General features: G+C 64.6%; 1 protein-coding gene across 1 annotated transcript in view; it reads left to right on the forward strand.

The window, feature by feature from the left end:
* Nucleotides 1-19,642, forward strand: part of RUNX3 (RUNX family transcription factor 3) — a 54,870-nt gene that overhangs the window by 27,469 nt on the left and 7,759 nt on the right. The window contains exons 3-5 of the mRNA XM_089299155.1: nucleotides 4,335-4,606; nucleotides 6,290-6,446; nucleotides 13,925-14,029. Of these exons, the coding sequence (XP_089155281.1) occupies nucleotides 4,335-4,606; nucleotides 6,290-6,446; nucleotides 13,925-14,029 (534 nt within the window). The remainder of the gene's footprint in view (nucleotides 1-4,334; nucleotides 4,607-6,289; nucleotides 6,447-13,924; nucleotides 14,030-19,642) is intronic.

Raw genomic sequence — 19,642 nt, forward strand, 5'->3', positions numbered from 1 at the left:
CCTGCGCTCCTCCCTCCCTTCTAAGACTGGCCCTGGGGAGAGAGCGATCTATTGTAATTGGAGAAGCACACTTGCTCTTCCACAAGTACTGGATCTCTCCAGAGAAGCGGCCCCACAGCTGGGTTCTCCCTGGTGGTGGCCCGGACCCTGCAGGGGACAACCTCTGGACTGAGATGTGACGGTTTTTCACGAATGTTCCTGGCTAGTTTATGGTCAGATATGTTCTATGGCGTGATGCCTTCTGCCCACGTACACACTTTGCACACATGTCAGCACATGGGCACCTGACACCCGGCACAGGCACAGAGCAGTCCCGGTTTCGGGGCAGCAGCTCCTCCTCCCGCGGCGGCACTGCACAGCGCAGCGCAGCACCACGCCCTCCCCCTCTTTAACCCCAGGAGGTGAAAGGGAGTGGTTAGCGGAGACCACTCGGACGGGAGACCCAGGCTCAGCGAGAGGCAGAAAGGCCTCCCCGGAGTCCCGGGAGAACTAGCCCAGAGCGGGGCAGGTTTCAGGCCTCCGTCCAGCCAGAGCCCTCTTCCCCGGACCGGGGAGTCAAAGAGGCCCAGCGGCTACTTGGGAAGGTGGCTGCCTGGGGGGACAGCACGGGCAGGATCGGAGCCAACAGGTTTCCAGAGGGAGGGTGTGGGAGCCTGGGGCCTGAGACCCCAGCTCGGGCACCTGTGACCTGTGCTGGGGGCAGCTCCCAGGTGGTGTCCACCTCCCCGCAGGCCGCCCCAGGCAACCCCCAGGCAGGCGGGACTGCCGAGGACTCGGCTCTGAGTTCTGAGTTCGAGTTCGAGTTCGAGCGGGCTGTGAATATGAGAACAGAGTGTTTCACTGATGAAGGCTCTGAGGCCCCAAGAGGGGCGGGGGGTTGCCAAAAGCCCCCAGCAAGGGCGACAGGCCTCTTTTTGTGCTAAAATGGCTGCAGCCGGCACGGACGGCGCAGCCCCTGTGTGCCAGGCCGGTGCTAAGCACGGGGCCCACGCCCCTCTAAGAGGAGGCCGCTACAGAAGCACTTCCCCCACCTTGCAGGTCAAGCGGAGGATTTCAGCCATTGCCCCTCCATCACTGCGGGGATTCAGGCTAGGGCGCTGCAGACCCGAGTTCTTCCACAGCCCGGGCGCGTCTGTTCAGACCCGGTGGGGTCCCTGCCCCTCCCCAGGCCACTCCTGAGGCTGGAAGGAGGGGGCGGGACCCAGCGGACCCTTCGCTGCGGTGAACGCATTCAGAGCGCACTCCTGGTAGACCGACCTCAGTAGGCGGATCCTCCCACCCCACCCCAGCCTGGGGCTCCACACGGGGTCCGGGTTTACCTAGCTCGGCGCCCGGGCGCCAAGGTAGGGGAGGAGGAGTGTCCCGACCTTCCGTTTCCACGCCCCGCTGCGGACAGCCTGGGGCGCTCTTAGCTGGGGGCCCTGGCGGGAAATGGCGCTGTCTGTGCAGGGGCAGATGGCAGAGGGAAAGGAGACCTCAGCCCGGGGAAAGGGTGTTCCACGCGTCAAGGGCACACTGCAAACAAGGCAAGGGGGCAGGTTTGTCGGCCCGGGGTGGGCAGGAAGAGGGTCGGCGGCCGCAGGCAGACAGGTAGGAATCGGAGAGCGCCCGGCCTGTTTCCCTGCATTGCCCCCACCCTCCCCCGGGAAAGGGCTTTGCAGTTCCCGCGAGGACTAAGTGCCGTCGCGCGGGCGCAGGGGCCCTCGGGTGCCTGGCCCGTCCCTCGGAGGCTGCGAGGGCGGCGTTCCGACGCCAGGACACCGGCTTGTCCAATACGTGGCCGCCCAGAGGAGGAGGAAGTGGATGGGCAGTCTGCGCAGAAAGGGCAGCTGGTAGGAGGCTGCCCGCCGCGCCCGGGCACGGGGACCGCAGCTGGCGCGCATCTGTGCGCTGGGCCCTGCCCCGCAACTGCGTTCCGGGCGGGGCACAGGCACCCACTAGCGGTGGCTCCCGAGACTGCAGCTGCCCCACAGGCCCCAGAGACCGCGGGGCTGGGGGACCCGCGCGCCGGCAACCCGCGTTCTCCGGATTGCGCGCCCACGGGCAGCGAGCGCCCTCCGGAGGGCCGGGGCCGGGGCCCAGAACAGCCCCATTCTCAGGAAATCCGTTTGCTACCCCGTCGTGGGGAGAGAGGCAGAACTCAGGCGGAGGGAGAAGGAAAGCGCACGGGTGCAAACTGAAACCACTCGAGGGATAGAATTGACAAACCCCAGAAGCCACGGGCCGCGGCCCCAGAGCCGCTGGAGGGCCCAGAGCCCTTCCTGGCCACGACACGGTGCGCGCCTCCCCAGGAAGCTCCTGCAGATCCCGCTGGCCAAGGGCCAAGGCCGGGATCCCTTGCTTTCCTCCAGTGGTGCTGCTCACGGCGGCGTCTCCGAGGGCGCACGGGCCTCGTCCCCCGCGGCTGACAGCTCCCCAAACTGGTCCAGTCAGGGACTCTCTCGCTACACTCACTTTCCAGATGGACTGAGGGGCTGGCAGGGGACCCGGCCAGAGGCTAGCGCTCCAGGGCATCGGGGCTGGGCCAGAGCCCCTTGGAAAAAAGGCTGGGCTCGAGTTCGTTTGGAGACCACGAAATGCCGAGCGCGGGGCAGGGGTCAGGTCCAGGACCGGGTCTTGGGAGGTGCAGTGAGATACTGCCCTGCTGCAGCTCCCCAGGCTTGGAATTCGTTGTTTTGCACCTGCGGGGCTCTGGACGAAACGAAAATCCAGCCCCCTCTCTAAAGCAACGTGGAGACTCTGATGCCGCCTGCTCCCCGGGGTCCAAGGAGCACATCCAGGGTGTAACTGAGAGTGAACTGGGGCTTGGTCTTTCCCGCCCGCTCCCTGCTGCAACCCTTGCCTAGACCCGCTGGCCCGAGAAGGCGGGAGAGAAGGGGGCTGCCTGCTATAAAGCCCGGGAGTGGTTGCGCGGTGCGGCCCAGGGTGGGAGCAGGAACCCGGGGCCGGGACACAGGCCGCCGCGTTTCGGGAGTGAAGGGGCCCAGGGAGCAGTGAGCTGGGATCCGCCGGGGCGACTTTTCATGCCCCGGGAGGGAGAACACTGCCTCCCCCTTGGCAGCCGGGGCCCATAGCTTTGCGGCCACTCCTCGCCACAGACGTGCGCCCATATCATGCAGGACGCGGGCTAAGCGTGGAGGGAAACGGTCAGGACAGCAGGCCCCGGCGGGGCCTTCACGGCGCCACAGGCCGCCCCAACGAAGTGCGACGCCCCAAGGCCTGCGCGATTCTGTCACCTGCCTTTGAAGGGAGAGCGGAGAGAGCAACGGCACCGCCGGACTTAGCCGGCGGCGGGCCCGTGGGGGACTCCCTCCCGTCTGTCCCCAGCTTGGCACGGGAGACACCGAGGCCAGGACCAAAGCCGCACAGCGCTGGGAGCTGCAGAGGCCGCTGGCAGGGCCCCGACGGCAGCGGGATCCCCCAGTGCTGTGCAGCCTCTTGGGTCAAAGCAGGCCAGGGCGCGCGGGCGCGGGGTGAGGGAACTCGCTCCCGGAGGCTCCCCGCGCCCAGAGGAGGGTGCAGGCGTCACGAGCGAGGAGCAGCAAGGCTTGGGGAGCGGAGAGAAGTGGCTGCGGCCCCGCGCCGCGCAGACGCGGCCCTTGGAGGTGGTGGCGAGGAGGGCTCGCGCGCGACCCCCGCGCCCCCACCGCGTCTCCAGAGTCAGTCCCCGTCTCCGCGGAACGCCCCGGGCCCCGGGATGCCACCGCGCTGGGGCTACGGCCCAGGGCGCGCTCCGCGGGGCGGGGCCTCCCGTCCCTCCCCAGCTGGGCGGCCTTGGCGGGGCCCCTTCCTCCCCCGCGAGGTGCCCGCGATGGGGGCTCCGATTGGCTGCCCTGCGCGTCGCTCGGGCCGGCCCCGCCCCGTTGGCCCCAGGGTACTAACCCCGCGCGGGCTGCCGCGGCGCCGCCACTTGATTCTCTAGGATTTGCTCTGGGGCTGCGGCTGCCGAGTCGCAGGGCGGCCGCGCGCGGGCTGCGGGGGCGGGAGGCGGCGGCGGCTACGGCGGCAGCAGAGCCCGCACGGCCCCGCCGCGGCGTGGGCAGCCAGGACCGCCGCGAGGGGCGGCCGCGGGCGGGCCGCGCCCCGGGGATGCGGTGCTAGCGGGCAGGCTGCGCGCGGCCGTCGGGGCGGCGAGGCCTCGCGGCGGCGGCCGGGCCCCGGCGGGGCGTCCCCGGGCGCCGCCCCCTGTGCCCCGAGGCCCGGGCCGGCGCCGCCGCTTCTGCTTTCCCGCTTCTCGCGGCCGAGGAGGCGCCCGCGCCGGCCACCCAGTGGGGAGCCGCCGCCGCCGCCGCCGCCTCGCGCTCTGACGGCCGCTGTTATGCGTATTCCCGTAGACCCGAGCACCAGCCGCCGCTTCACACCTCCCTCCACGGCCTTCCCCTGCGGCGGCGGCGGCGGCGGCGGCAAGATGGGCGAGAACAGCGGCGCGCTGGGCGCGCAGGCGGCCGTGGGGCCCGGCGGGCGCGCCCGGCCGGAGGTGCGCTCGATGGTGGACGTGCTGGCAGACCACGCGGGAGAGCTCGTGCGCACCGACAGCCCCAACTTCCTCTGCTCCGTGCTGCCCTCGCACTGGCGCTGCAACAAGACGCTGCCCGTCGCCTTCAAGGTGAGTGCGGGCCGGGGCGGAGGACACGGTCCCCGGGGCTCCCGGCGGCCCGGAGCGGTGGGGAGGGGACGCGCCCGAGACCCCACTGCGCGCCGTACCTGGGCGGCGTCGCTGCGCGCCCCGCAGGCTGTCTTTCAAGGCTTAGGCCCCCTGCACCCGGGCTAAGCGGAGTCCTGCGTGGAGACGCTGCGGGAGGAACGGGCGGATGGGGCTCCGATCCCCCCCCACAATCGGGATCCCTGGGCTGCCGGGCGGAGGACCCCGGGGGTGGGGAGTGGGGGGCGAGCGGGCCTAGCACCGCCCTCCTGCGCCTCCTCGCAGGCACTTCCTGCTCACCCCGGCCCCTGGCTTCCGAGGCGTTCCCGGGGAGGGGGGCACCCTAGGCTGTGACTCGGGGCGCTCCCGCACCCTGCGCGGTCGCCGGCCAGAGCGGCGCCCCTGGCAGTCCCCCGGCGACTCGGAGGAGCTCCGTCGGTGCCAGGGAGTGGGCGACTGTTTCGTTTTCATTTGTTTAAGGGGGCAGCGAGATGAAACGAAAAACGCCCCGGTTTTCCCCTAAACCTCTCGCAGCTGCCGTGAGAAAGGGCCGGGCCGGAAAGGCCGGCGGCGGGGGGCGGGGGGTGCCGAGGTGGCTGCAAACCGCCGCCGCAGGCAGTGGAGGCCGGCCCTGCGCCCATTAAGGCGACTCCGAGTTGGAAAAAAGGATGAGTGGCTCTTTGAGGTCTCCCGGGTGACATCTTAAATCTCCCGGGTGGGGGGTGGGGGGGAGGCCCGTGTGCCACTCGTCCTCAGATCGGAGGTTTACTGTCACTTGGAGCTTAAAAGGAATCTTTGAAATTAGAAGAAGACAGGATGTTGACAGGAAATCTGGCCTTTTTAATCAGACCCCAAACATTTCTCCTCGAAATCTCTACCATCTGGATCCCCAGTCCCTGCGCACGGCGGGCACCTTGAAATGGCTGTGGCTCTGTGCAAAGTCTGATTCCTTTAGGAGGCATCTGACTCTCCCTCCCCGGGGTGGGGGAGATGGAGTGGAGGGGCACAGCCCCCCCCTGCAATTCCCAGCAGGTGCATCTTCCTCTTAACGAAAGCCTGCCCCCACACGCACACACGCACACACACATGCACACACACACTTTAAAAGGGTTTTTTATTTTTTTTCCTGAGGACCCCTCTCAAGGCACCAGCGTATTTTTTGCATTTTGCATTTTCTCTGTGTAATGAATCGAGGCCCTGTGGAGGCTGATCCACGGGGCCTGGGCCACGTCTCAGGCCCCGAGTGGCCCTCGCGTGGATGAGTGGGGCGAGCAGTGCCGTTATGATTCCTGTTGATGCTCTTGACTTGGCGGGCTGCTTGCTGGGAGCACGCAGATTCCTCTCTGGCTCGAGCGGAAGGCAGAGGAACCGTGTGTCGCACCGTGACTGAGCCGAGCCACGGCTCTCCAGCACAGGTAGCTTGGCGGAAAGCAAGATTTCTTGGGACGCGGGTTAGCCAGCGGAGCCAGGACCGCGGGGCGGAAGGCAGGGCTTCCGTCTTGTTTTTGTTGCCTTTGGGCGGAAAAAGATCGTTCCCTTCCTGGTCCCTCCTTTGAGGAATCCGCAGTGCGCCTGGGACCTGGGGCGCTCCCTCGCCCGGCCCCTCCCCTCCTTTCTCAGCGGCCCCCGCTCCCCCTGTGTCCTCAGGTGGTGGCGCTGGGGGACGTGCCCGACGGAACAGTGGTGACCGTGATGGCCGGCAACGACGAGAACTACTCGGCTGAGCTGCGCAACGCCTCGGCGGTCATGAAGAACCAGGTGGCCAGGTTCAACGACCTGCGCTTCGTGGGCCGCAGCGGGCGAGGTAAGGGGGCGGGTGGCCAGTGCTGGCCGTGGCGGAGGCAGGGGGAAGGAGACTGAGAGAGAGAGGCCTTGGGGTTCCCCCACCCCAAAGGCCCAGCTGGTCCGCAGTCGCCTGGACCACCCCTGAGGGTGTCACAGACCCATGTGAAGGCGCGCTCCTGGCGCCTGCCGGCTCCTGCGGCCATCCGGCACCGCCGCGCTCTCCCCTGGTCTCAGGGAGGATGCTGCACCATGACCGTGGCATCACCAGCTCAGAGAGGCAGGAGGCTCCAAGGAGGAGCCCTTGGCCTGGGGACAGAGCTGCCCAGCGGCGTTCCCGGCCCCGGGGCGGAGTCTGCTTCTGCTCTCCCCAGCTGTGGTCTCCCAGAGCCCTCCAGGTGGCTTAGAAGAGAAACTAATGCACCTCTGGATGCTAGCGTGGGGTGCTCAGGCTGCCGGCTCCCGCCCACCCGCCCAGGGTCAGGCTGGTGTGCTGTTCTCAGGACCGGAGCAGACGCCCCGGTGGCTGCCGCCTGGGGCTGCTGGGACTGCCGCCACCCCTTAGCTCCTGGGTGGAGAGGCCGTGCCGTGTCCCTTTAAGAGGGGCCAGTGGCGAAGAGGCTGAAGCCTGCAGTTCCCTTCCCGAGGCAGGCGCCCCTCCAGCCCCGGTACCCACGCTCCCGGACCCGGCGCGGGCTGACGCACGGCCGGCGCAGAGCTGTGCTTTTCCTCACCAGTGAGCAAGGCCTGCGCGGGGCTTCCGCTCCCCCAAGCCGCCAGCCCCACTCTGCAGCGGGCATCTGGGTACCACTTCTCCTCCGAAGCCCCTCAATGTATACGCGCAAATGTCAGACATATTTTGACTTTTCAGCATTAATTAAAACCAGGGCATTATTTGCATGTAATAACTGTTTACTTGTTACTTTTTATGAAACTGAAATAGTTTACATTCTTTCAAACATTTCCTGTTCCTCTTGGCTCCCTTCCCCACGCACAGATTTCTTTCAAACGTTGCCCTTAACTAGTTGCAGGTTGATGGATGGAAAATGTTTGCTTTTATGAATTAAGCTTTCATTGCTGCTCCTAATGAGTCTCCAAGCCCCTTTTGTCATCCCCAATCTCTCAAGCGCTTTGCAACTTAATCCGAACCCCCCCAGCTCTCGGTGTCTGTGTCGCTGCTGCTCGGTGGCTGGCCCAGGTGTGCGTGGAGGGGGGGAGTGGCTGCTGCCCCTAGCGAGGCTGCTCCCGGCTTCGGGAACTCGGTGTCGCCGGCTCACTTCTCGCGCCCTCTCCTGGGAGACGAGATGCAGAGCGAGAAGAGAGCCGGGAGTCGCCAGCTTGCTGAGAGCCAGCCTGGCCAGTCTCTGAAAATGAACTCTTTGTGGTTTCGCGGCCTGAGCCCACCCGCTGCTGGCCGCCGGCAGGGAGGCAGGGGGACTAAAGCCTTGGTGGCTGGCAGTGACCTGGCTGGGAAAGCTGAGCCCGGGACCGGGGCTGGGGAGCCACAGGCGGCTGAGCTTGCACACCGGCTCTCGCGCACTCCCTCCCCAGCCTCCGCGGTCCCGGGAGGCCGGGCTGGTGCCCTGGAGCTCTGGACCAGGCCGTGGGCTCTCAAGGGCGTCTGGTCCGTGAGAGTCCAGGCTCTGGGCTGGCCCACCTGGGTGTAGTCCCCAGCCCTGCTGGTGAGCTGCTGGATGACGCTCCCTGTAGCTGCTCCGGAAAGTGGGGATACTCGGGGCGTGTGTTCTGGAAGGATTAAGGAAATGGATGGAGCTGAATCAGTTGGCGCGCGCGCTGAGAGCTGGAGGCCTGTCAGAGATTGTGTCACTTCAAATGCTTGGGGCTGGGGGCGGGCTTTGAGGTCCCTTTGAGCGGTGACACTCACTGATTCTGTGATTATGGTGCGGTTTGGGCGGGGGTGGGGGAAACCCAGAAGGTATGAATTGTGGAGTGGGAGAGGTGGAGGCGGCTGGAGTGAGCAGGGAGGGTGCAGGGTCCGAGGGCGCCGCCCCACGTCTGCTGAGCCTGTCCTGCCCAGGGGACGCACCCTCAGAGGCCTGATCCGTGCCTGACGCAGTCGGGACCAGGTGGGGTCTGGGTCTCTCTCTTCCCTGCCTCTCTGACAGTCGCCAGCGCCAACAGTCAGATGGGAACTCCTGCCGTTTCTTTGATTTTTATTCCTCGATTGTGTCTGAATTCCAGGAAGATGGCTTTCCATGAAATATACTGATTGGGTAGTACCATGGAGCTCTTTTATATATATATATATATATATATATATATATATATATATATTTGAAAGGGAAGAGAGAGAAAGAGATTTTCCATCCATTGGTTCACTCCCCACATGGCCACATGGGAGTCTAGGCCAGGCTGAAGCCAGGAGCAGGGACCTTTGGGCCCTCCTCCGGTGCTTTCCCAGGTGCATTAGCAGGGAGATGGATCAGAAGTGGAGCAGCCGCACCAATATGGGAGGCGGGCCTGTGGCATCGTGCAGGCGGCTCAACCTGCTACACTGCAACCTGGGCCCCTCATGGGTGTGAACCCAGGACAGAGGAGAGCGAGGCCAGGGCAACTGATCAGTGTCTCCTGGGGTGATTCGGGCCTGCCCAGCCTGCAGGGGATGATCTAGAATGTACCCTGTACGGTCCTGCAGTGAAATTCATAGGTTTGTGCCCACTGTCTTACACAGTTTCAGAGTCTCTGTAGCTACCATGGAAGAGAAGAAAAGGAAAACTATTTCTTTTTTAATATTTATTTTATTTGATGGGGCCGGCACCGTGGCTCATTTGGTTAATCCTCCACCTGTGGGTGCCGGCATCCCATACAGGCACCAGGTTCTAGTCCCAGCTGCTCCTTTTCCAGTCTAGCTCTCTGCTGTGGCCTGGGAGGGCAGTGGAGGATGGCCCAAGTGCTTGGGCCCTGCATCCACATGGGAGACCAGGAGAAGCACCTGGCTCCTGGCTTTGGACCAGCATAGCTCTGGCTGTAGTGGCCATTTGGGGGGTAAACCAGTGGATGGAAGACCTTTCTCTCTCTCTCTCTCTTACTGTCTAACTCTATCTGTCAAATAATTTTTAAAAAATAAATTTATTTTATTTGAAAGAGCTACAGAGAGACAGAGAGAAAGATATCTTCCACCTGTGGGTTCACTTCCCAGATGGCCACAGAGCTGTGGGTCTGGGCCAGGCCAAAGCCAGGAGCCAGGAGCTTCTTCCAAGTGTCCCACATGAATGGCAGGGGCCCAAGCACTTGGACTATCTTTCACTGCTTTCCCAGGCACATTAGCAGGGAGTTGGATCGGAAGTGGAGCAGCCGGGACTCCAACCTGCGCCCATCTCAGAGGCCGGCGCTGCAGGCAGCTGCTTAACCCGCCACGCCACAGTACAGGCCCCAGGGAAGTGATTTCTAAGACCCTTTGCACGCATTACTGTGCGTGGACAGAGGCCACACTGGGTGCTGGAGCAGGGTTCTAGGCCCCACGTCTGAATGCGGCCTTGCTCTCAGAGCCGTGAGACTGCCAAGTTTTGAGCTCTTGGAAAAGTTCTGAATAAAATTTGAAAGAAAAATCAGGACTGTCCTCTCTCCTGGGAAATCCAGTAGCTGGGAGAGGCGCAGACAGACTCGCTCGCTTACTGAGTTAGGGGCTCAGAGTCTGCGCAGCTCAGAGTCTGCCTTCAGGGAGAATGAACCCCCAGGGCCCCGGGTGCTGCTGGACGCTCCCCCTGCCCCGTCCCCATCACTGGCCGCCTCACACAGCCACACGCCCCTGCGATGCCCCCGGTGGGTAGCCACTGTCCTGGGTGCGAATGACGAGGTGTGAGCCCCTGCTCTGTGTGAACTGGGTAGAAGCCGTAGTGCATGGGCAGACCGTGCGAGTGAGATGCGTGCACGTTCGGGAGGAGAGAGGCGGCTTCTTGGTCAAGGCTGAGCAATCCCAGAAGGCCCAGAAGGCCCCTCGGCTGCCCGTGCAGCTTCCAGGGCGGGGTTGGGGGCGGGGTTTGTCACATGGGAACCCAAGCTAGAGGCCTAGGATCCTGCCCCGCTGGACTTGCTGAGCGGCCCGGGGCCCTGAGGCCTGAAGGCATGTCGTGGGGTGGTGCTCCGAGCCGCCCAGGCGCACCTGCATCCCCTCCCGGACTTAAGTTCTCTCCCTGTGCCGGGGGCTGCCCTGGTACCACTTGGCCCTGGGCCCCTGCAGAGTTTTTCCCCTTCGATTTCTCAGCTCCCTGCTGCCGGAGGACAGACAGGGGACGGGCACCCAGGGAGATACCCTTGCCCCTCCCCTGCCTCCTGGGACCCCCGGCCCCTGCCTCTCCCTCCACTCCTGCTTCCAGATCCAGCTCCCAGCCCTCCTGACTCCCTCTCTCTGCTCTGCAGGTACCTGGGAGGGGTGGCAGTGCGCTTGGCACCTGGGAGGAAGCTGGGGGTCTCGGCCGTGGGATGCGGGCTGCTACCTGGTGGGGGTAGGGGCCCCTCACTCCCAGGAGTAGGTCCTAGGGGCAGGTTCCACACATTCTGACCTTGCTGGACCCTCCCTGTACATTTTGTGTCCTGGCCAATGCATAGCCCCTCTTTGAGCCTCAGTTTTCTCATCTGTAAAATGGGAGCAGTAGCCTCTGTCATTAATTCCGTTAGCAAACATCTATTGAGCATATGCCGGAAGCCAGCCCCTGGGTCTAGAGACACAGCCACGAGCAAGACAGAAAATCCGGCTGCCAAGGAGCTTATCACAGTCTCGCAGAGGGAGACAAAATGAGCTGAAGAAGAATGTGGATTATTGAAAGTGGCGGGCGTTCTGGGGCGGCGCCAGCAGGTGCAGGGTGTAGAGAGGGCGGGGCGTGGGCGGGCGGAGGGGCTCGAGGTGGAGGGGCTTGTCACGGAAACCGTGGTGTGAAAGTCCCGCTGGAAAATCTCTTAAAGGAGCTGCGGCGTGCGTGCTGCGTAGCTTAACGTATTAAACAGCAGGGCCAGCGGCAGGCGGTGACGCCAGCGACCCTGGAGTTGAGGCGAGCAGACAGCACATTTAGAGCAGCCGCAGGACTGTAACGCGATCGGTGACGGTGACGTCAGCCGGCGGCAAGGTCACAGGTACTGCCGAGAATCGCTGGGGCTGGCTGCCCACGCGCTCACTTGAGGGAGACGCCACCTCCCGATACCGTGTGCTTCCCCTCCATGCCGGGAGGGGCCTGCTTTGGGTGGAGCAGCAGGGCAGGCTTCTCAGAGGAGGTGACTTTTCAGTGGGCACCCCAAGGAGCGGCCAGCGTCCCTCGCCGCAGGGGATGGGCCCCCCTGGTCCTGGTCACCTGGAGTCCAGCTGGGGTTCTGGGCTGTCTGTGTAAGACCCCATCAGTATGCTGCCCCGTGGGACACACACCACCCCCCAGTGCCTGGTGCGGGGGGAGGGGCCCACGAGGGAAATGGCCTCCGGAAGGGAAGGCGGGAGGCGGCAAGGAGGCCCCCTCCCCGCAGAGCCACACCCCAGCTTCCACTCCCCCAGCCTCTAGGAGGCCCTGGGGTTCTTTGGTGTGGCCCGGGCAGCCCGGCTGCTTGAATTATGTTTGGGAGCCTCCTGTTTCTGGAGCTAGAATTTCCTCTTGATTCCTGGAGCAGCCGTGCAAAAAAAAATCCCTCAGATATCCGTCCCCGCCCTGCCCTTCAACTCCACCTGGGAAGTCGGAGTCCTGAGACCTGCTGGCCCCAGGACACCCGAGGGGACACTGGGCAGCCTCCATCTGCCCATCCCTGGCCAGCCCTGGGGGCACGGGCCGCCGCTACCTCGCGGGAACCGGGTCCATAGAACTCCCCCGCAGTCTCTTATAAGAGAACAGTGTGAGAGGAGATTTTTCTTTTTTTTAAGTTACTTGTTGATTTGAAAGGCATAGTGAAAAGAAAGAGCTTCCAGTCCCCGGTTCACTCCCCACACAGCCAGGGCTGGGCCAGGCTGAAACCAGGAGCCTCGACCTCCATCAGGGTCTCCGCCGTGGGTGGCAGGGGCTCAAGCCCTTGGGCCACCTTCGGCTGCCTCTCAGGAAGCATTAGCAGGGAGCTGAATCAGAAATGGAACAGCTGGGACTCGAACCTGCGCTCAGAGGGGATGCTGGCGTCGCAGATGGTGGCTTAACCCGCTGCGCCACAGCGCCGGCCCCCTGAGAGGAGACTGTTACCACGGCGCCAGCAAAGTCCGTTGTGCTTTGAGGAAGACTCTTTGCCTTAGAGCAGAGCACAGACAGGCAGTGAGACATGGAGTACAGAGAGAGCAGTGCCTGCTGAGCGGAAGCCTGGGCCGCGGGGACACCTGTCTCGGGCTGAGATCCACGAAGGAAGTGGCGGTGGCTGGCGCGAGAAACAGCCCGGGGTGGCCCCGGGGGGCTGCCTGCGCCCGTGGACAGCGTCCGCCGGCCCCAGAGGCCGGGCTTGTTAAAAGGGGCAGAGCCCTTAACGGGAGAAGTAGAAAGGAAGGCAAAGCAGTAATCAGTGTTGGATTAGGACAGTGACAACCGCCTAAGTTTCGGTCTCACTAATCTGGAAGAAAGACCAACAAAACCGAGAGCGGCTCAGAGATCTTCCGCCCGATAGCAGCCTGCGCCCCGGGGTCCCACCCGCCGCCCGCGTCATGGCGCAGGGAGACCACGCGGCTGTCGTCGCCACTTCTTGGAATCCAGGCTAAGGACATAGGCACAGATGCAGACGGAGATTTCTGTACACACAAGGTCATTCTCATTTTACTTTCAAGGGCCAAAAAAATAATAATAATAGTATTATTTTCAAAACTTTGTCCCCCCCTCTCTGGAATTTTGAATGGAGACTTCGGAGCCAAATGTCTGTCTAAAAATAGAACAGGGTTCTGGAAATAACAGTTGTGTCTGCAAACGAAGCGTCTGCAGCTCCCAGATCAGGCCCTTGGCAGACCCGCTGCACGCAGCCGGGAGGGTGGGCCGGGGGCGGCAGCTCCTGCAGCCGGGGGCCTCCAGGGGTCGCGGCAGATGGTGCTTGTGAGGACGCGGCAAGTCTGCAGATGCTAAAAGCTGGGTCCGAGAATCTGTGTTTCCGTGGGGCCCACTCAGGAGCGCAGTGCCGTCCCCCGGGGTCAGAAGCAGCGGCACCCAGAGGGTGCTAGCACTGTGGGCCTTTTTCTTCGTCTTCTTCTCTGATTTCTGTGTTTTCCAAGTTTTCCGCAAGGGCCATTTTCAGAAACCACCAGGTCTTACTTAGCCTTCCTCCCCACACCCCCATCATGTAAGTCTCCAAACAGGAGGAACAGCGCAACGAACGGCCAAGGAGCAGAGGAGAAACAAACCTGGTCGGCCCAGGCGTGGGGGCAGGGAGCAGGTGGCAAGGGGGGGCCGAGACCCCCCTGGGCCTTGACTGTCAGCCCCAGCTGCTTGGAGCTCCCCCAGAGCCCCTTCTTCTGCCCAAGTTCAAAGGGGACAGTTTCTCGCAAGGCTCCAGGTGGGGTCCAGGTGCCAACCCCCTGCCTTTCTCGCGTCCTCTCTCCAGGGAAGAGCTTCACGCTGACCATCACCGTGTTCACTAACCCCACCCAAGTGGCCACCTACCACCGAGCCATCAAGGTCACCGTGGACGGACCCCGGGAGCCCAGACGTAAGTGCCACTGGGCGCCGAGCCCCAGGCCAGGGAGGGATGGGCACTGGCCGGATCGCTCTGCTTGCGTCCCAGGCTCTGCACCCCCACGCCGTCGTCGTGTGCAGAGCCCATGGACCTCGCTGCAGATGTGGGAGGCTGCGTGCGTGGTGAGGTCACTTCCGCCGTGGGGTGACTGCCCGCCACGGGGGCCAGCTGAGGCGTCAAGGGGCGGAAGAGGATGGGCGAAGTTCTGGCTGGGGCGTTTGTGGTGCGTGTGGGGGGGGTGGGGAGGAAGGTTGGGCCTCCCCAGCTTCCGCCACCACTGGCTGATGGGCCACGGCTACAGGGCGGGGGGGGGGGACTGGCTCCAGCCGCACACAGCCAGGGGGGTCGGGGGTGCGCATTTGATCCCCCAGATAGGATGGGGCACCTATTGTGTGCAGGGGGACCTGACCCATCAGAGTGCCGGCTTTGCAGGGAAGGTGGGGATAGCTGAGCGGAGGCCGCGGGTCTGTGTGGGCCCAGGGGGCCAGCGAGTGAAGCCAGGAACAGCTGTGGGCTGGTGAGCCATCCCGGGGCTCTGGGCCTGGGTGTGGACAGCCAGCCCATCGGTGTTAGCTGCCACTCTGTGTTGTTCGTTGTCATGGCAGCAGAGACAGAGGGTCACCTGTGTCCCAGGGCGGCGAGGCCCCAGGCTGAGAACCCCACAGTGCACGGCTGGGCACCCAGAGCCAGCCTTCCATTCTGGCCGAGTGGGCCTGCGGCAGGAGCACCCGGTGTCACCCCAGCGCCCAGGAGGCCCAGGCCTGGCTCCCCATCCACCCACGTCCCATTCCCTGGGGAGCTCCCTCCTGGCCTCTCAGGGTCACTGCCTAGGGCCCCACCTGTGTGCCTTCCGTTACGTGGTCCCCAGGCCTGGCCACATCCCTGCCACTTCCTTTCTGCTAGGACCAGGCAGGGGCAGGTCTGTGCCCTTGGCCCTGGGCAAGTCCTGTCTCCTTTCTGGCCTCAGTTTTGTCATCTGGAAACTGGGTCAGGGACCCCAGGCGTCTGAAGGTAGCGATGGCTGAGGAACTCTCGTGACCCAGGGAGACCGTGGTGCTGCCAGCAGGTGCTGAGCCAGCCGGCCTGGGGCAGGTCACCTCTGTGCCTTAGTTTCCTTGTCTGGAAAATGGGATTCCCAGGGTGCTGTTGTGAGGAGGGAGTGGTGTCCATCTGCTCACGGGTGGGGGAGGGGCAGCAGGCGATGGGTGGTGTCAGCCAGGGCTGTTACCTGCTGTGTGACCTTGGGCGTGACACTGACCACTCAGGGCCGTGAAGTGCAGCCTGGCGCACGGTGGTGACACGGGAGTCACTGGTGGCTGGAGCAGATGGGGGTGCTTGAGAGCCTGTGGGGCTATCAGCAGTGGAGCCTCCCACCCCCACACTGCTGTCTCGGGAGCCACAGGCTGGCTGCGGAGGACCGGGCACAGCTGGGCCCCGCGGAGGCTGGCGTCTAGGAGCACCTGCTCTTACAGGCACGGGTGCAGGCTGGGTGAGAAGGCCCCAGGGGGCCAGCACCGCCTGGCCCAGAGCTGCCTGCCGTCCCCTACCGAAGCCCCTGGGTGGATGTGAGGCCCCGCCCCCCCCTCAGGGAGCCGCTGGTTGAGTCCACTGCCTGCTTTTCTCTCTGGGGTCTCCCAGGCCTGAGATAGCCCCAGAGGAAGGGAGAGAGGCTGGGCCGGGAGGCAAGATGCCGGCTTGCTGTGTGACCCGAGGCAGGCAGTGCCCCTCTCTGGGCCGCGGGAGATCAGTGGGGTAAGTGACTGGCACAAAGGAAGTCTTAGTAGAGGCTCCCGCGTGGAGCAGGGCCGAGGTGGGAGGGCGCGGGCTCCCCTCTTTCCCCCCCATCTTCAGCTGGCCTCCTGCTTGCTCTTGGCCCAGGTCACATCGTACCAGTACCCGTGGTTCCAGTACGCCTGGTTCCAGTACCCCGGTTCCAGTACCCTGGTTCCAGCCCACTCCTGGCCTTTAGCCTGTGACCTCACACGCCCTCTCCTTTGCTGGCTGTGGTTTGTGCACGGGTGAGAGGGCAGAGGCCAGCCCCGGGCTGCTGCCCCCCGAGAGCCCCTGGGTGCGCTGTGCAGAGCTTCTGGGAACAGACCCTCTACCACCAGGTCGAAGCCAGGGTGACGGCTTCTGTGCAGCCCAGGGGCCTCCCCCCTCAGTGTGCTCATCTGTGAAATGGGTGGGGTCCGTGTGGATGCGGGCCAGTGCTGTGAGGGTTCAGTGAGATGCTCGCTGCCTGGCGGCCCCCAGGTTTGCCACCGCCAGCTGCACTCCGGGATCTCCTCTCCAGGCCCCAGCCCCCTGTGGGGTCTGAGGCGGCGGCAGGGCAGGGCCTGGGGGCTGGTCCTGGGGCTCCCTGAGGCCTGGCTGTGGGTTCTGTGGCCGGGTTCTTCCCCTCCGGTGCCCTGCAGAGCGTGCCCAACCTGCAGCCAGGTGGCCAGCTGGGTCTGAGGCTGGCTTGGTGGCTTCCTGCCTGTGTGGCCTTGGTTTCTGAGGTTCGCGATGCTGGTGTCCCAGAGGCGCTGGGGCCTGGCGACAGAGCAAGGCTGCCAGGCTGCATGCGGGTCCGGAGGAGCTGTGCCGTGCCCGGCGGCTCCCGGGGGAGCCAGGCCTGGGCAGGGCTGACTCCATCCTCCGGGCCCCGCGGGTGCTGCTGCCATACAAGGGAGACCCCGAGGTCCTGACGCTGCCCGAGGCCCAGGGAAGCTTGCTTCTGGGGTCCTCCTGGTGGGCCCTTTCTTCCCCAAAGTGTACAATATGGAATGATTTCAACAAACATTTTCTTGGGCACCTACTTGGTCTCAGGCACTGCTCCGTGCCCGGCATGTGCCACCATGAACCCAACCAGTGGGGCTCCCGCCCTCTTGGGGCCTACACCCCAGGGTGGGGGAAGAGATGCTAACAGGTTTTGTTGTCACCTCAGCCCGCAAGGCCCCGCCCCATTCGGGCCCCTCGCTCTGTCCGCCTCCCTCTCCTAGCCCCTCCTCCCTGCCCACCCCACTCACCACACTGGCCTCCTGACCAGTCCTGGAACTTGCCAGGCACACTGCTGCCGCGGGGCCTCTGCACCGCTGTTCCTTCTGCCTGGGGCACTCTTCCCCGCCCACACCTGAAGGCATGGCGCAGTGCTCCAACGCTGAAGCCTTCCCCGGCACCCACCCCGTTCCAGCCTTCCCCAGCCCTCCCCTCACCACAGCACCTGCCCCCTCGGAGGCGCGGCATCCGGCATCATCCGCTTACGTGCTTACGTCATTGACCGTTCAGCCCGCCATGCACCTGCTCTGCTGGGCTGGGGTCTCTGCAGAGCTAGACCCGAGCGCTCAGTAGGTGCTCAGCCGAGATTCAGTGAGTACCAGAGTGACCAGAGTTAGTTCATGTGCTTCCAGGCGTGGGGAGGTGGGGTGGGGGCAGCCGGGACGGCAGCAGCGGCGCCGAGGAAGGGAGCCCCCAGTGGGGCAGGCGTGGGTACCAAGAGTGACCCCAGAGGTGCCGCAGCCGCACAGCTGCTTCCTGGGCCCCGGCAGGAGGGAAGGGGTTAACCTCAGACCTCCCGGGCTCCCTAATCAAGCCCAGGCCTGGGAGGGAGCTGCCGCCTCCCTGCCCGCTGGCCCCCTGCCAGCGCCAGCCTTTCATCTGCTCACAGGGGGCCCATTCACGACAGACCACCCCGGGCCAGCACCCGCCGCCACCCCCCACCCCCGCGGTTGCTGAGAGCCGGTGTAAATCTCCTGACAGGCCGCAGAGCGCCCTGCCGGCCGCCCCACCCGGCTGCGGCACAGTGGCAGCTGTGTGTGCACCGCCGGCGCAGCAGGCGGCGCGGATGGGCCGAGGGCCCGGTGCCGGGGCCCAGGCTGTTCCCTGTGGCCCTGCCGGCTCCGCTGCCCCCCCTCCTGCCTGGCTGCCCACCTCGTGGTCCGGGGACCCAGCCCTCTTCCCTTGGAGGCCCTGGGAAGCAGCTGAGCAATCCGGGTTTGAATCCCATGGGTGCTGCTCGGCTGTGCCTCCCCTTTGCCATCTGTAAAACAGGGGGCCGAGGAGCAGCTTGTCAGGGGGTGGGGACCTTGGACTTGATACGCATGGCCTACCTGGCACAGGACCTGCTGAAGCCCCACTCCCATCACAGGGGTTCGTGTTGGGCAGCGTGGAGGCAGGAGGATGGCCCCAATGGCTGCCCAGGCCCCTCCGAAGCACCAGGCACCTGGAAGCTTCCTTGTCGTGTGGCTTCTGCTGTGTGTGACCCCTTCTCCCGCTGGGACCCTGGTCTCCCCCCACCCCGCCCCATAGGCGCCTTGAGGAGGATGAGTTGGCAGAGCCGGAAGCCGGGTCACCTCCCCGCCAGTGAAGCCCAAGGCCTGTCCTTAGCCGCGAGGCCTCCATTCAACAGGGACAGCTGAGGCCTAGAGGGACAGGTGGTTTACCCGAGAACACTGGTGGACGGGAGCTGCCTGGCACAGGCCTGGGCCCCCTGGAGCCCCTCGGGGCGGGGCAGGCCGTGCTCTGCTCCCCCGGAAGTGAGGGCTTTGGGCACCAACCAGGCTGGGGGAGCCCTCTGGGATCTGAGCCTGGCTGCTGGAGGCAGGCCACGGAGGGGGTGCCCCAGGTGCTGCCCATGCTCCCCCCGAAATACCTTCCTCTCCAAAACTTGTGATCTGTCCCCCAACTCAGCCACGCCCTTGGGGTTAGACAGTGTCACAGCCGCTTCCCAGAGGCCGGGGGAGGCGGGGCCGCGGTGGGCCGGAGTGGCGCGTGTACAGCGCCAGACTCAGCTCCGAGCGCGGGCAGGGCAGGGCCCGCTGCTCATCTTCCTCTGCACAGAGCAGCTCCGCGCCCCAGTTTGGGGCCCTAGATTTTCTTTCTTTTGTTTTGTTTTTTTTTAAAGTTATTTATTTGAAAGGCACTAGAGAGGCAGAGACAGGGAAGAGAGGTCCTCCATCTGCTGGTTCACTCCCCAGATGGCTGCAACAGCCGGAGCTGCGCTGATTTGAAGCCAGGAGCTTCTTCTGGGTCATCTTCCACTGCTTTCCCAGGCCACAGCAGAGAGCTGGATTGGAAGTGGAGCAGCCGGGACTCGAACCGGCGCCCATATGGGATGCCGGCGCCTCAGGTGGTGGCTTTACCCGCTATGCCACAGCGCTGGCCCCAGAGCCCTAGGTTTTTAAGTGCGAGGCTCTTTGCCTGAAAGGTGTCTGGGCTGCAGGGAGAGCAGGAGGCCAGGTGCCTTCCAGAAGGTGTGACCAGCACCAGGCCTCCGTGTCTCACCTGCAAAATGGGGACAGGCGCGCATGTGGGCAGCCTGGGCACCACGAGGGGCAGGGCGGGGTGGGGTGTCCACCGCCACCGAGCTGTTTCCACTCCTGCTAGTGGTCGTAGCCTGTAGAGGTGCCATGGGGGCTCCGCGGTACAGATTCGGGGTTTCCTGGAGGAGGGGGCTCTTGGCCTAGGCCCCAAAGGGCAGGAGACCCCTCCAGGCAGAGGCTGTCCTGAGCCAGGGGCGCCGAAGTGTGGGGGACGGAGAATCTCTACAGAGCAGGGGCAGGAAGAGGCGGTGATGGGTGGGCCCTGCCGGGAGAGGCCCCACCCGCT

This window comes from Oryctolagus cuniculus, chromosome 7, assembly GCF_051225735.1.
Source record: "Oryctolagus cuniculus isolate XC-2025 breed Fujian yellow rabbit chromosome 7, ASM5122573v1, whole genome shotgun sequence".
Lineage (NCBI taxonomy): Eukaryota > Metazoa > Chordata > Mammalia > Lagomorpha > Leporidae > Oryctolagus > Oryctolagus cuniculus.